This window comes from Gopherus evgoodei, chromosome 7 (assembly GCF_007399415.2).
Source record: "Gopherus evgoodei ecotype Sinaloan lineage chromosome 7, rGopEvg1_v1.p, whole genome shotgun sequence".
NCBI lineage: Eukaryota > Metazoa > Chordata > Testudines > Testudinidae > Gopherus > Gopherus evgoodei.
The window spans coordinates 288,809-304,598 of NC_044328.1; the positions used below are offsets into that span (position 1 = coordinate 288,809).

The 15,790-nt window shown below is 50.0% G+C and overlaps 2 protein-coding genes across 2 annotated transcripts in view; both read left to right on the forward strand.

Moving 5' to 3' along the window:
• The window catches only part of ENTPD1 (ectonucleoside triphosphate diphosphohydrolase 1), an 80,600-nt gene extending 68,317 nt beyond the window's left edge, over positions 1-12,283 (forward strand). The window contains exons 5-10 of the mRNA XM_030570299.1: positions 351-510; positions 1,298-1,534; positions 2,148-2,408; positions 4,424-4,543; positions 5,051-5,188; positions 5,446-12,283. Coding sequence (XP_030426159.1) covers positions 351-510; positions 1,298-1,534; positions 2,148-2,408; positions 4,424-4,543; positions 5,051-5,188; positions 5,446-5,652 — 1,123 coding nt within the window. The 3' untranslated portion in view covers positions 5,653-12,283. The remainder of the gene's footprint in view (positions 1-350; positions 511-1,297; positions 1,535-2,147; positions 2,409-4,423; positions 4,544-5,050; positions 5,189-5,445) is intronic.
• Positions 12,284-13,658: 1,375 nt separating this feature from the next.
• The window catches only part of CPN1 (carboxypeptidase N subunit 1), a 31,080-nt gene continuing 28,948 nt past the window's right edge, over positions 13,659-15,790 (forward strand). The window contains exon 1 of the mRNA XM_030571051.1: positions 13,659-14,213. Within this exon, the coding sequence (XP_030426911.1) occupies positions 13,991-14,213 (223 nt within the window). The 5' untranslated portion in view covers positions 13,659-13,990. The remainder of the gene's footprint in view (positions 14,214-15,790) is intronic.

Sequence of the window (15,790 nt, forward strand, 5' to 3'; positions counted from 1 at the left end):
CTATCCAGAAATACCTGTAACTAAAATACACGTGCCTAAATGTTAGCCTTAGTGATGTCCTCTAATGGGTGTGCTCAGTGGTGTGTGCCTGTGGGGAGTCCTGCCCTGCTTCAGGAAGTGACTACTGTTATCGGTGGCAACTGAGTGAGCATCAGAAACAGCAGCAGACAAACTGGGATGGTGAGACAGTAAGGAATGATGTCACTGAGGACATCTCGTGTGTTAGATTCAGCTTGCACTTCTGTCTTACCAAAAGTATCTCAAGTGTATCCTGGGGGGTAGAGTAAAACCAACAGGCTGCTGAGAGCTTCTAGACTGGAGTCACTCAGTCCTTTCCTCTATACATCCAGCTTGCAGAACAGAAGTATAGCTGACAGGGTCCTCTCTGCGGTGGAGAAGACGCTGCGCTCATCTCCCTTCAACTTCCAGGGTGCCAGAGTCATCAGTGGTCAGGAAGAAGGAGCCTATGGCTGGATCACCATTAATTACCTGTTGGGCAACTTCAAGCAGGTAACGTATCCAATCGCCGGGGCAGGTGTGGTACTCCTGAAATGTGGGCGGGTGGGACCTCATAAACCGTACTTGGCAAGAGGGCTCCTGCCAGCACCGGCTTCTCTTACAACCCCTTTCACCAGGGTCAGAAAGTGACCCCAGACAATTCTTCAGCAATCCAGCTTCCAAGGGCTCGTTAGGAACTAAATGCATCAGCTCTCACATGCGAGGTGGTGTCATCATGGGCTCCACACAATTGGTACAAGCACAATTTGTCAGTGCATTGTAACAAAAAGCTTCTAGAATTCTTCCTGCAGTTTCAGCTAGACAAGGTATCCTCCTTCATGTCCTGTCCTAAATCATTGCTGTGTTCTTTTAAACAGTTACTGTGTTCCACCCCAGAGTAGGAGCATTTCAGTGACTGGCAGAATGATTCCTCTGTATTGTTGGTAAAGTGTTGGGGGTTCTGTGGCATACACGGCACTAGTGAGAGGTGTGTCATATTTTTTTACTATCTCTCATAGGGATCGTTCAGCTGCAGATTGTGTATTCTGACCCTCCCACGGACACCTGCTGTACATCATCTCCTCTCTCTTTTGAACCCTCATTTCGCCCCTCTACCCTGTCCTCCTCACAGCCTGTGCCCTGCTCCAGGTCCCCATGCCTCCCTTCTGCCCTGTGCTATCTTCTCTCTCCTTCTCTCTCTCTCTCTCTTTCTTTCTCTCTTCCCAACCTTTCCCCTTACTCCTGTTTCTCCCCCCCCCAGGCCAGTAGCCTTGTCTCATTGTCCCTGTTTTCTTTTAAGCCTGGCTGGCTGAACTTTCTGCCTCACCTGAGATCTAGCAGGGGGACATCAGGGGCCCTGGACCTTGGCGGAGCCTCCACCCAAATCACCTTTGTACCGGACCAAGAGCCGATTGAATCTCAAGAGAACTCACTGCACTTTCGTCTCTATGGCAAGAACTACAACGTGTATACGCACAGCTTCCTGTGCTATGGGAAGGACCAGGCTCTGCGCCTGAAGCTGGCCAGTGACCTACAGGCAAGTGTGAGAGCGCCAGAGCTGGTACCTGTGGGGCTGAGAGTTTCTGGACCCTCCTCACCTTTGGCATTTGCTTTTTGCACACACCACTGTGGTGCAGCCGGTGTGGCTGGAACCTGATCCTCACAACAGTGGATTTCAGTGGGGAAGTCTCATTATCCCTGACTTACAGCCAGGAACAAAGGCCAAAGGTTTCAAAAGTGGCCAGCAATTTGGGGTGCCTCTGTTCTTGGGTACCCAGCTTGGAGCTATCAGGGGTCTGGTGCTGAGCACCCACAGCTCTGATTGAAGGTAGCAGGAGCTGTGGGTGCTCAGCACCTCTGGAAATCAGGCCCAAAGTATCTCAAACTCCCACTCATTTTGAGGCCTAACTTTGGAAATGTGGCTGCAGATGACTTGCCTGCAGCCACACAGGAAGCCTGTGGCTGAGCACGACACAGAAAGCAAGACTCCTGGGCAAGAGGATGAGTTTGTGGTTGGTATGAGAATCCTGGTGTGTTATATCTGTCCCCAGTTCCAGGGCAGCTTTCTTAGATCAATACATCCTGTTGCTGTTTTCATGGTCCCGTTCTCTGGAACTGAGTGCCAATGGCCTGGGTTGTTTTACCTGCAGAGCACACAGAATGGCAGCCTCCTGGATCCCTGCTTTCACCCAGGATATTTGAGGATTATGAATATAAGTGACCTCTACACGAACCCCTGTATAGCTAATGGTGAGCAGCAGCTTCCATTCACACAGCTTCACCTCCAGGGGAATGGGGATTACCAAAGGTGCCGAATGATCATCCAGAAGATCTTCAACACTAGCCATTGCCCTTACTCCAGCTGCTCCTTCAATGGGATTTTCCTGCCTCCGTTACAAGGGGAGTTTGGGGTGAGTCTGGATACCCGGCGGCATGCTCTAACCCAGAGCAGACACAAAGGGTCTGCTTAGGGTATGTTCCCAGGGGGCTGGAGGGAAGACTGAGAGGCACTTGGGAGAATGGGGGCTGTTTATAGTGTGGACTGAGCCTGTAAATGCCACCAGAGAACTCATCAGACCTAGTTATAACAAATCTGGTTTGAGTTGTGTCCACACAGCAGACTTTTGTACCTCACAGCCATATGCCACACAAATTTGTGTCCCCGACCTCCCACACTGCCAGTGTTTGTGTCAGTGCATTCTGGAGAGAGAAAGTGCCTGGCGGTCAGATACCCAGAGTGGCACTGGTAGCTTGCGGGGCAGTGAACTCTGAGATGATCTACAGAGCAAAATAATGCCACAAGACCTGGTGACAGGAGGCTAGCCTGGACCTCTGCCAGGGCCAATGCGCTCTTAGCTGCCATGATCACTAACCAATCTGACCTGTGTTGTGCTTCTTCCATGTTCCTTCTAACCTCCCCTAGTTCTCTCTCTTTCCCACCCTCAGCTCTTCATCCCGTTCTTAGGCTCCTTAACTCCTTAGTCCAGTTTCCGCTCCTCAGATGTCTCATCCGCATCCCACTCTTCTTGGCCTCCAGGGTCCCAGTCTTCCCTCCACCATCAGTCCCTGTCTCTTTGCCCAGCTAATCCCAGTCCCCGTGCCCCAGCTTCTTTTCCACCACCCCATGCAGTCTCCCAGTCTCAGGTGTCTTGCCCAACCAGTCCTGCACAGTTGTCACTACCAGTTCCCTTGCCCAGGCAGTTGCATTGTCCACTCCCCTGCTCTCTGTCCTAGTCTCCCTCCTTCCCCTGGTTCCCAGTCCCGGTCTCTCCCCAGCTCCCATTCCCAGTTTCTCTCTTTTTTCCCCTCTCCAGTCCCAGCTCCCCAGGCTCCTTGTCACAATCAATGCCTTTCCCCCCACCACAAGACTGGCTCTTGTCTTCTCTGCTTTTGAATCATGTGGTTTCCTCCTCCATGCTGCCTGGGCACCATTAGGAGAGTAATTGAGAGCAGAGGAGAGAGAAGCTCCTTGCTCTCAGTTCCGGTGCCCACCTTGGGCTGGCCCACAGCAGCCAGGAGCTGTAATTGCAGGAAAAGTCTGGCTTCACCCCTGCAGCCCTGATTTGAACATCCCCACACAGTTGTTCTGTGGGGATGATGCATGCACAGTCTGACACATGGAAGAACTGTGAGGGGAGGAGGCATGCTCAGTGTGCACAGAATCTTTGGAAATTTTAGCTGCTAAACTTTTTTAGGAAGTCTTTCCTGAAAGTGTTCAAACAGATTTTTTCAAAAGCTTATAACTTGGCCAAATTTGGGCAGATTTTCATGGGAACAAAAGGCACATTCCTGACACCAAGACAACTCCCCTGACAGATTTCAAGTCCCTGCTTGAAAACATGTGGGTGCTATTGCTTCTCAAGGAAACAGTTACCAGAATTTTTTTTTAATATCAGAAAAACACTGTATTTTTCCTGAATCTCATTCTTAGAAACAGCTGAAACATTTTGCCTGAAACTTCAAAAAAAACCCAAACACCCTCCCCTACAACACACTAGCTTGAGATAGGCACCCGGTGTCGGAACTTTCAAATTTGGCAAAGTTATAAGCAACTGAAAAGAGGCTCTTATAATGGGAAGTGTCATGCAAACGTAATAATAGGCAGTGCTACCAATCCCACCTATAGGAGGCAGTGACTGTTGAGTCGCTCTCCTTTATTCCACCCCCATGAGAGTGTGAATACTTGGTGCCTACAATCCTGACCCAGCCAGCTGCAAAAACTTCTCCCCAGACACCCAGATGTCCAGACCATGGGAATGTTCATGGAGCTCTGTGCAAGCGGGAACTCACCTGCGTGCTGGGATTTCTGTTTACACAAAGGCTTTGAATTCACAGCGGGAGCCCCATGCTCTGGTGTCATTGCTCAGATTTGGACTCTGCTTTTCACACTAAGGCTAAGCAGGTTTAAAATTTTCTCCCCTTCCAGGCATTTTCCGCTTTCTACTTTGTGATGAACTTTTTAAACCTGACAACAGAGAAGAGCCCAGTCCCTCTGGACAAAGTGACAAGCACTGTGGAAAGATTCTGTTCCAGACCTTGGCACAAGGTAAGAGTGTAACTGGCTGCAGCAGCGTGAGGCTCTTGCTCTGCAATAGCGCCAGGAGTCAGGGATCAGCCCTGGTGGTGATGGCTGTGTGTGGGAGCCAGGCAGCAGGTGTACTTCCCTCCTCACAAACCCCATTGCTAGGGAACCTCTAGACTTGCCATTGTGCAGAATCCTCCTTATGCTGATTTACAGCACGTGCACCTTCTGCACTCTGGCGCTGCTTGCTGTGGTGTCTGTAGGAGTCCTTTCCTGCTCTGCTTTTGGCTAAGGGACATCTCTACTGGTTAGAGGCTGTTAGGAGGGGCCTACACATACATAAATACTTCCCATCATCCATTCAGTGCTAGGGGAGAACTTGCGGAGCATCTGATGCTGCTAGAATCTAGATTAATGCTAATGATGGAGTGGGTAGATGCTGCCAGCACCTGGAGAGAGGTCTCTGGTGCAAGCTAGGCCTGTGGTAACCACGTGGAGCAGCAGGCAAGTAAAGTCTTTGTCCTGCTGCAGGTAAAGGCAGAATTTCCCAAGATAAAAGAGAAGTACCTGAGTGAATATTGTTTCTCCGGGACCTACATCCTCTCCCTCCTTGAGAATGGCTATGGATTCACCATGGAGAAATGGCAAAGCATCCAGTTCCTTGGAAAGGTAACTTCACGTGCAGAGAGTTCCTAGATAGGAAGGGCTATGCCTGTGACACCACACCCTATATACCACCCACTCTCTGTGGGGCTATAACACTTGTGACACCACCTCCACCCTGCCCCCCCACACACAGACACCTTGCCCCATACCACTGCCCCTAGAAGAGACCTGACCCTCTGAGTCCCTCTTGTCCATACCAGCCCACTCCCTGTACGTTCCTTAGTCTTGGTAGTTAATTCGGGTCTTGTCCTCTTTTCCAGATTGGCAGCAGTGATGCAGGCTGGACTCTGGGCTACATGCTGAACCTGACAAACATGATCCCCGCAGAGAAGCCCCCGACACGCCCTCTCTCTCATGCCAGTTATGTGGGGCTCATGGTGTTCTGCTCTCTCGTGTTGGTGGCGGTGCTCCTGCTTAGCTGGCTTACCTTCCACAAACCAAAGTGCCTGCAGAAGGGACTCATTTAGGGAGTGGCAAATCTCGCAGTAGAGGCTGTAATGGGCCCCTGACCACACCACAAAGTTCTGAGGTCACCTGCAGAGCCAGCCTCACCCAGCAGAGTCCCTCTTGCCTTTCACTGAAGCTACTGCCTGTACAAGGGCATTCAATCTTCTCTGGCTCACACCTGCACCGATGGATGCACAGGCTCCTCTTTGTGGAGATGTATCTTGCTGGGTCACATAAAGCAGCAACTTTTCGGCTCCTTTTGCTGCGTGTTCTTTTTGGTCTTGTTTAGAGAGAGGCAGCAGTAATCCTTGAGGGAATTGCTGTCACTTGGAAGCGCCAAGCTGACTGTGGGGCTAATCTCAGGGTTATGCAGGAAGTCATTGCACTATGCAGAGATCTATTTCCTTTCCCTGGAGACGGTCCCCACAGCTGCTCAGAGCCTGTCTGAGCAGGGCATCTGCACCAGCACAAACCAAGCTTGCTGCCCTTGGCCACCTTCAGCTCCTCGGGAGCATGCTGTATCCTAGCTCTGTCTACCATGTAAAACCTGGATCCCAGCTGCCCACTGCTTGGCTGGCCACACAGCTGGACACCATATGGGACAAGCAGATGTGAGGGGGAAAGGAACAGAAGATGTTGGGTCTGGAGGAGGCCAGCAGCCTTGGCTGAGCTCTGGCAATGGACCTGAAATACTAGGAGGCAAAATGTTCCTTCCACAGAAGATTGTTGTATATATGAAAGGAAACCTCTTCTCTCACCACCTTCCAGAATTTATCACTGGCCCATAGCAGACCCCTGTCCAGATTAAGTCTGATGTAAGGGACCTGTCTATCTGGTCACACACATTCTTAGCCAGACACTGCTGATCTCTCCAGGAACAACTCACATTGGGCAAGAATCATTCGCAAACAGCTTCGATTTATATTGTACCTGCAGACAGGGTTCCCTGGACACTGGACACTACAGCACACCAACAAGATTCTAGCACTTGCAGTGGGACCATCTCTCTGGCAATTCTAATCACACAGAAACCTAGGCCCCAGAGAAGGGTTTTTAGTAGATCATGTTCCTTTAAAAGACACCTGGCACCAGTGTAAACTGAAACATGCAAATATTGATGAATTGATTCATGCTTTGTGTTTGCGACATGCATGAAAATTAATCACAATCCGAACATTCTTTCCTTTCCCCCTGCTTAGACCTAACATCTCAACCTCAAGCCACCCCCCCCGGCCCCTCCCAAATGTACACACCAGCCCATTTTTCTAGCCTTTAGTATGGGATAGCAACTGATCAGTTTTCAGCCTCTTGTAATGTCACTCTTCCCACTTTTTGCTAAAGAACTGGAGTGGAAGCTGGGACTCAACTTCGATAACAAGCAGAAAACACTGTGAGGCGTCTTCATACATCAAAAGGAGCCAGTTGCAAATCTCCTTCCCTGATAGCGATCCCCCTGCTTTGGAGGCAAAAAGGAAAGGAGATTCCCCAAAGCCAGTGATGCTGGGTAAAGGGTTGGCAAATAAAGGTATCTACTTAGTCCCGAAGCAGAGGTGTGGAAGGGAATCAGATGGAGGGAGCTTTATCGTCATCGGCACAACCTCCTTTCAGCAGACAGAGATATATAGAGTTTAAAGCCAGAATGATCCACTAAGATCATTTAGTCTGGCCTCCTGCATAACACAGGCCTGAGAACCTCACCCAGTAATTTCAGTAACAAACCCATAACTTCTGTTTGAGCTAGAGCATATTTTTTAGAAAAGTATCCAGTCTTGCATTAATGTTAAGTGATGGAGAACCCACCACAACCGTAGGTACATTGTACTAATGGTCAGTTGCCCTCACTGTGCAAATCTACCTTATTTCTAGTATGAATTTGTCTAGCTTCAGCTTCCATCCACTGATCTCATTATGCCTCATTAAAGACCCATTTACTGTCAGAAATCTCTTCCCCCTTGTAGGTACTTGTAGACCATCATCAAGTCACTTATGAACCTTCTCTTGGATAAGCTAAATAGAGCTGCTCTAGACTCTCACTGTAAGGCAGCGTTTCTAGACCTCAAGGCATTTTTGTAGCTCTTTATTGAATATTTTCCAATATCTGAACATCCTTTTTTGAAGCACTGACCTGCTGTAAACAGAGGTAAGACCTCACGCCTACTCCTGCTTGATATTACCCTCTTTATAAATCTAAGGATTACATTCCCCCTCTTAGCTACAGCATCACGTTGGGCACCCATGTTTGGTTTAGCTACCACGACCACTAAGGGTATGTTTGTGCAGCAAAATAAACCTCTGCAGCAGTGAGTCTCAGAGCCCAGGTCGACTGACTCGGGCTTGTGGGACTTGTGCTGTGGGGCTAAAAATAGCCATGTAGCCGCTCTGACTCAGACTGGAGACTGGGCTCTGCAGCCCACTCCCCTTGCCCTTTACATCTAGATATAACTGTGCATCTGGCCATGTCAAAAGGCCCAGCTTACCAGCTAGTCCAGTTGGTCTGTATAACTGACCTGGCATCTTCATTATTTACCACTCTACCTATTTTCCTGTCATCTGCAAATACACTGAGACCCTGGAATGGTCCCAGTGCCAGAAACTTCATTCTGCTCAAACTGTACTCAGCACTGGAATACAGGGAATCATTTGCCCTGTAAATGAAGTATGTGATCAGGGCTGCTCCAGCTGAGAATAGTGACTCTGACGCATCCCATTTCCTTCCACCAACTCTGCATTGTCTAGGGAACCTCCTTCTGCAGAGTGTTCCCTGAGGGAGTCGTTTCCACTGGGCTAACCGCCCCTTCTTGCTGTTAAAACAGGATGGAGAGTCTGCCCCAGCCTGCAGTCTAGTCCTCTCCCTCTTCTCAGGTCAGCAGTCACACTTCATCGCTGAGTGGGCAGCCCTGAGTTCTGGTAAGTGATGGCTGCAAGTAAGTTTTGCCCTATGGCTGGGAGTTGGAATTGCCAAATGTCAGGAAATTCTGAGTTGATAAGCCAGATTAATTGAAGCTGGTGTGGGGAGAGGGTTAAATTTATGCCCCATTCCAGACTGGCCCCTTCTGTCCTAGTAGGGGATCATGCCAAGGGAGATCAGACAGATGTTTTCGGGTCTCTGTTGGAGAAGCAGTGTTGCCAGTTCTCATGATTTAATTGCGAGTCTTGAGCTATTCGGTGTTTTTTTCCCCTAAAACCCAGCTCCTGGAATTGTGATTAGGTGAGAATCTCAGATTTCGTTTCTTTTCTTTCAAAAAAGCTAGTTTCTAGCCCTGATGATTGTGGAGAAACTTGAAAACGTTGCCTGAATGAACCCTAAAGGCCCAGAAGGCAAAGAAAAGGAACCCTAAATGTGTGGGGTGTTTTTTTTAATCTTATGATTTGTTAAGCTCATCTCATGATTCATGGGAGCCAGATCTAGGATATTTGAGGACTTGAGGTGGTCACTACTGAGAAGGGCAATTTTCATCTGGCATCCCCATAGGAGCCCTGCAGGCCAAGGCTGTCTAGAGAATGTGCTGAATCTATACATGCCACCAGCCTCCTCCCTGCCAGGCCAGCACTGTCTATGTCGTGGACTGAGGTGCTCTCTCTACTGGCCATTTCCCCTGCTTTGACCCTCAAGGACTTTCTGCTTAGGGAAAGCTGCCCAAAACCACAGTCATCGGCTTTAAGGCCAGACTTCTCATATAGCACAGGCCAAACAGGTTCACTAGTTAGCCCTACATCAAGCTCAGGAATTGGAGCCCTTTTAAAGCGTATCTTACAGAAAGGCCTCCAGTCTGGATCTGAAGACTCCAAGAGATGAAGAACCCACCTCTTCCTGTGAAGTTTGTTCAAATGATTAGTCACCCTTTTAAAAACTGGTGCCTCATTTCTAACTGACGGGCTTCAGCATCCAGCCGTTGGTTCTTGTTCTGCCTCTCTCCTCGAGGTGAAAGAGCTTGTTAGTCCCCAGTATTTTCTCCTTTGCAATTACTTCTACACTGTAATCATGTCACCTCTTGGCTCTTGCTCTTCTTTATTAATTTAACAGACTGAGCTCCTCAAGTCTCTCCCTGTAGGGTGTTTCCCCAGCCCTTGCATGGCAGTCAGCAGAGAACCTGGGTTGAATTTAGCCCCGTGTGGGCAGGGCCTCCCTCACTCTGTGACTCCTGGCTCCAATTCTGAGCAGCCCCTTTTCAGGCAGGCTTCCTGAGTTGAACTTTATAACTTTGCAGGCTGCAGCAGGGGTCCACAATGCAATCAGACTCTGCTCCCTCCAGGCCTAATAAATTCCACCAGCTGTTCACCTTCTCCCCTTCACACAAAGGTCAAGCTTGAAACTTCACAGCAGTAGGGCTGAGACTCATGCAGGGCTAAAGGCTGGGTAGGTGCCCAGCCCTCCAGCACCATCCTGTCCTCTAGCTACCGACTTAAACAACCCCACTCACTCCCTACTCCCAAACCCAACAACCTCCCCATGCAGCCACTGACTGCAAATGCTTCCCTTGGCCTATCGCTAAAACCTAGTAGAACAGGCTGAGTTGCAGGAGTCTATTGTTTGGGGCAGATGACATGACAGTGGGAACAGTGCAGGATGGCAAATTCTGACTGCTTGGACCACAAGCCCTTCACTCCGATTCTAAAAAAACCACTGCTGTGTAATGCTGATGCTAGCCAGTGTTTCTTATGCCTTATTCTCCACACTGAGCACCAGCCCGCACCCCAGACCCAGAATTTTGCTGGGGCAGCTGGTGTGTGCTAGTGCTGAGGGGCATGTGCCAGAGCCTAGGGGCTACTGGGTGTGTGCCCCACAGGGCTCTGGGGCATGTGCTGAGGCCAGAGGGTCACTGGGGTCAGGCACTTTCCTTGACACCATTCTGGATCCCTAGCTTTGCTGCCCAGCCCAGCTGCAGCAGATTGTTCATTTTACGCACATATAAACTTTGGAATCCTTATTAAAATCAAGACTTGTTGATCAACACCTGTGGAGTTTCCTCAGTCTTTTCCAGAGGGTGGAAAATTGGCCATAATGAGGAAGAGGGGAGTCATTTCATTTTTAGAATGAGATGGAAAAGTCTCAGGAAGGACTTTTCTCCATTGCATGTTTTCTAGGGTCTTCCGTAGTCCAGTTTTAAACATCCCAGTGATGGAGCTCCTACCCCATTTCCTGGGAGACAGTTCTCCAGCTGGATCCATCTGCCTCCCAGTGAGTGGTGGGGCCCCTGCCCCATCCCCTCAGCAACCCAGCTTGAGGTGTCTCACCATCAGGAAGATTCTCCTGAGCTTCAAATTAAATTTTCTATTGTTCAGCTTGATCCGATTCTTCATAATCATGTCCTCTTGGATTGTATCCTAAATCAACCCTCTCCACCTGTAATGTTTACGCATAGCCACTATTTGTAGATATGTTGCCCCCACCCCCACCCCCCAAATTGTCATTTAGCCAAATCAAATATATTTACCTCTTTTAATCTTTCTCTACTGAATCTTTCTCTCCAGCCCCTACTCATTTTTTGGTTCTTCCCTGAAAATTCCTCCAGTTTTGCCAATATCTCTCTGATAACAAGATGCCCAGAATTGCAAATAGTCTTCCAGGGCTGTGTTTAGAGGGACTGTCCTCTTCCTGTCCTGTGACCTGAGACCTTTGCTTGTGAAACCTGGGATCATATTGGCTTTTTTGTTTCTCTTGCTGCTCTCTCATATTGCAGATTCCTACCCTCACTTCTCAATATCATTGCCTCCCGGTTTCTCCCTCTCTGAATTTCTAGGGTTTGGATAAATGTTGCGCGCTGTAGTAGCTGCATTTTTGCAAAGTAAGTCTCATTTTCTTTCCTGTCCCTGTTTCTAACACCTAGAGCTCTTTGTGTTGTTTCACTAGCCTCACTGGTGTTTGCAACTCATTTGGTATCTGCTGTAAATTTCATTTCCTTCATTACCTATTCGCAGGTGTTAACAAAGACCAGTACCACCTGCTACCCACTTCCCCCAATTTACTGCTCATGGTTCCTTTCCCCTGTAAAGTTACTGTGAGTTCTTTCTGTGCTCCATTATTTCCTTAGGGCAACAAGGGAGATTTACCAAACCAGCAGTGCCCAGAGCAATATTGGCATGTTTTCCACCATTAGGGCCCCAGACTCCTTCCTGTTACAGCATCAGTCACAGGCCACCTGTGAATAGCAGAGCTGTGAGGGTGGGTGTGGTGGAGGAAGGGGCTTATGCCCAGGTGTTACAGTATCTCATTAAGCTCATGACACAGTGTTCCAATGGCTGAGTAACACCATCCTACACAAGAAATCTGCCACCCTCTCTGAGTCCACCTTCCCTGCCAAAAGCCAGTGCAGCCCATTAGTGCTCAGAGGTCACACCAGTTTCCTCCTTTCGCTCTCTTCAGCCCCGGGGCACCTACCATCTGCACCTATAGAATCCCTCAAAGCCGTTTCCAAGTATTATGCCTTTTGCTTTTTTCCTGCAAGCATTAACAGATGCTGGTGCCTGCTGCACCATTTCTTATCTGATGTATTTAGCACCTGTACAAAGCACAACTAGAGACAGTACCTGCTCCTGAAAGCATATCACCTCCTGAGACAGAAGATGAGACATGGGGGCAAGGAGTTAAATTGGGGATGGAAGAAGGGGGTTAATATATTATTAAATATATATTTATTCCTTTTCCTTGTATGTCTGGGCCTCCTCAAACTGAGTCATTGTGAGTTTTAAGGATTTGCTCTTTCCATAGAATGGGGCCCTAAATGAGGTGTGAGGTGGGGGCCTGGTGCCTTGGATTGGGAACCTGGGGTGGGGGCCAGCATGAGAGAAGGCACCAAGAGAGGGGCAGACAAAGGATACACTGGCCTGGGTGCAGTGAAGGGGGTGATGGCAGAGTGTGATGTGGAACAAGATCTAGAGGCTGTTGCAGCGGGGTCAGGAAGTTTATTTTGAGTGGAGGGATTCAGTGAGCAGGAGATGTGGCCGGACTGACCCAGCCAAATGAATTTCTAATGGTGGCTGGGGGTAGGAGGATACTCCTGCCTCTCCTGGTGCTGCAGGCTGCAGATAGACCTATCTGCCCTGATTTGCCTACTAGCCTACAGTACTTGCTTTAGTAGCAATAAACAGCCATTCCACAGAATCGTGCTGCACTTAACATTGAAAATCCTTGCAGAATGATGGAGGAAATGGAGCCCAGAAGGGTGCCGCATGGATCCTCTTCTCCAGGGTGTGGGGAATGGGTGCTGTGCAGCACCCATTCCCTGAGGGGTGGGGAGAGACAGGTGGTTTATGGAGTGGAAGGGTGTGGGGAATAGGTTACGTGAGGGATCCTTTCTCAAGGTGTGCGCAGATGGTGCTGAAGGTTCCTTGTGTTGTCTGCTCCTGACCAAGACAGACATTTTGCTCTGGGACATGGGGAGCAGGGACGGCCCATGGAGGAGCTGCTGGGGGCAGAAGTTATAAACCTGGGACTGAAACAGCGCTTAGTTCTGAACTGCCCCACTCTGCACCGTGAGCAGGGGCTGGTGGAGCAGACTTCTCCCGTGGGAGTGATGGGCACAGCGTCTCACATCCCAGTGGAGATGGGGAGGGAGGGGCATGAAGCCCTACTCCTAGCTGGCAAATTTTTCTTGACCTCAAATACTTTGGCGTTAGTTGGTTTGTTTATCTGACCCAGTGTTTTGGCTGGTCTGGTCACTAACGAGGTGGCATGGGCAGTGGCTGGAACTTTGGGAATGCTGGCTCTGTGCTCAGCTCCAGCCCTCCCTTCCTGGGCGGTGTTCCTCGCTATGAAATAGGCCAGAATGATGCCAACCTGTCCTTTGTAAAGTGCATTGGGACCCAGAGCTGAGAAGAACTGGATATTATTGCTGGCAAGTGCTGTGAAGGTCAAGTCACTAATTCCCCCCGGATGTCCTGTTCCTCTGGTCTCTGAACAGGGCTCCTCTTGCATTTGGTGTCCCTCTTCTGTTCTCTTTCTTGCTTTGCAAGCCAACAGACATGGCAGCTGTGGGGTCTTTGTGTCTCCTGAATCCCACAGCAGCCAGCTGTCCAGCCGTGCGCTTCTCCTGCAGTGACAGTGGCTTCAGGGCCCTGTTTACCATCCAGTTAATAAATGAACAGGAATCAGCGAAACTTTCCAAACACAGAGCTGGCTCTGTAGTGATCCTGGCTCTGGGGTGGGTGGGAGCCCTGATGCTAAAGCTCAGAGCTGGAAAGCATTCCAAGCTGTGCGGGGGCATTCGCAGCCCAGTTCCAGAGACTCTTTCCCTGACCCCAGTCCAGGTGCAGTGGGCTGGCACTTGGCTGTGAAACTGGAGAGAGCTGGTTTGAGTTTGCACTTTAGTTCCTGTCAGGAAGGGAGCTCTGAGATCTGAGTTAATCCCAGTGTTAAGGATGTCTCAATTGCTCTGGCCTCTTGTGAGATTTCTGCTTCTGATTGAAGTGGCAGCCTCTGTGAACTTTTTCCACCACCGCTATGAGCAGCTGGTGCAGGCCCTATTCAATGTGCACAACGAGTGTCCTGATATCACCAGGATTTACACTATTGGCCGCAGCGTCCAGGGGAGACATCTCTACGTCCTGGAATTCAGTGACAACCCTGGAATCCACGAACCCTGTAAGTACTGAGGGAGGTGTCTGTATCTGCGCAGGCTGCTGTCTGTGCCATGGCAAACCCCACCCCATAGATCGTTCTACATGGTACAGGTTATGGGGCCAGACTGCTTCCTCCAGGGAAGTCACTGTCAGGCAGGGATCTGGTGCTTTCCTGACTTAGCCCTAGACTGTGCTATGATCAGTAGCCTCCATGTTCAGCGCGGTCCAGAGAGCCCATACCGTAACTGTAAGCACACGACGCCCACTTCAACAAGTGGGATAGTAGGCCCCATAACCAGGGAGACAGGGCACTGCAGGTATGGGGGTTGACAGGGACCCAAAAGCCTTCTGCCATGGAAACAGGTAGAGGTTACCTCTGCACATGGGGAGGAGCCTTAGCCCGGTCCGGCACATTAAATGGGACTCCGAGTTTTAAATCCAAGTGAATTTAATGATGAAGGCGCCAGCTGGATTTCCCATCGGGCCCCTCTGTTTCACTGCCCTAGTTAGTAATTGGCAGTTTTTCACATCGCCCTGACCCACCCAGGGCACTGTGCTAGGCAGAGGTGATCTGTGATGGGAGGGAGAAAAGACAAGGTCCCCCCCACTCCACCATGCTGGCTGGCAGAGTCTGTGATGGGATGGACTGGCCTAGCCCCTCCACAGGGTGCTGGGCTGGGCATGTGTTGCCTGTGATGGGAGGGCGGGACAGGCCATGGTGGGGGGCTAAAGTCCTGCATTGAGTCTGACCTGCCATGACATACAGAGGGCTGTGAGTTGGTGCAGAGTTTAAACTTGGCTTTAATAGATTAAAATCTCTGTCTAAAGCAGTTTATCACCCAAAGCAATCTCCCACCATTACTAACCAACATAGCTAGGGTCCAGCTTGTGTGAATGCATAAGCACTGTCCTTTTCTGCTTCCTCGGTGAAGGATGAAGAATATGTCTCTTTGCCTTTCTCTTATACCCCAAAGTCCATTGTTTTTGTCCCCCAAATCAGGATGACCCCCTGATAACGCTTTCCAGGGCTGCTGGTTCCAAGTTGTCTTTGGGCTTGTCTACATCACAAAGTTGCAGCGCTGGTGAGGGGGTTACAGCGCTGCAACTTAGGAGGTGTACACATCTGCAGAGCATCACCAGCGCTGCAACTCCCTGTTTGCAGCGCTGGCCGTACTCCCGTTTTGTCTCGGGTGTAGAGGATCCAGCGCTGGTGATCCAGCGCTGGTAATCAAGTGTAGACACTTACCAGCGCTTTTCTTGACCTCCGTGGAATAAGCAGGTATCCCAGCATACCTGAGGAAGTGTCTGGTAATCAAGCAGGTCTCCTTCCCCGGTTTGCAGGGGGGTTCGGGGAACGCGAGAGCAAACCGCGGCGAAGCTGGTCTCCTTTCCCGGTTTGCTCTCGCGTTCCCCGAATCTCCGTGCAAGCAGGTCTCCTTCCCTGCGGTTTGCTCTCGCGTTCCCCGAATCCCCGAGCAAGCAGGTCTCCTTCCCTGCGGTTTGCAGGGGGGTTCGGGGAACGCGAGAGCAAACCGCGGCGAAGCTGGTCTCCTTCCCTGGTTTGCTCTCGCGTTCCCCGAACCCCCGTGCAAGCAGGTC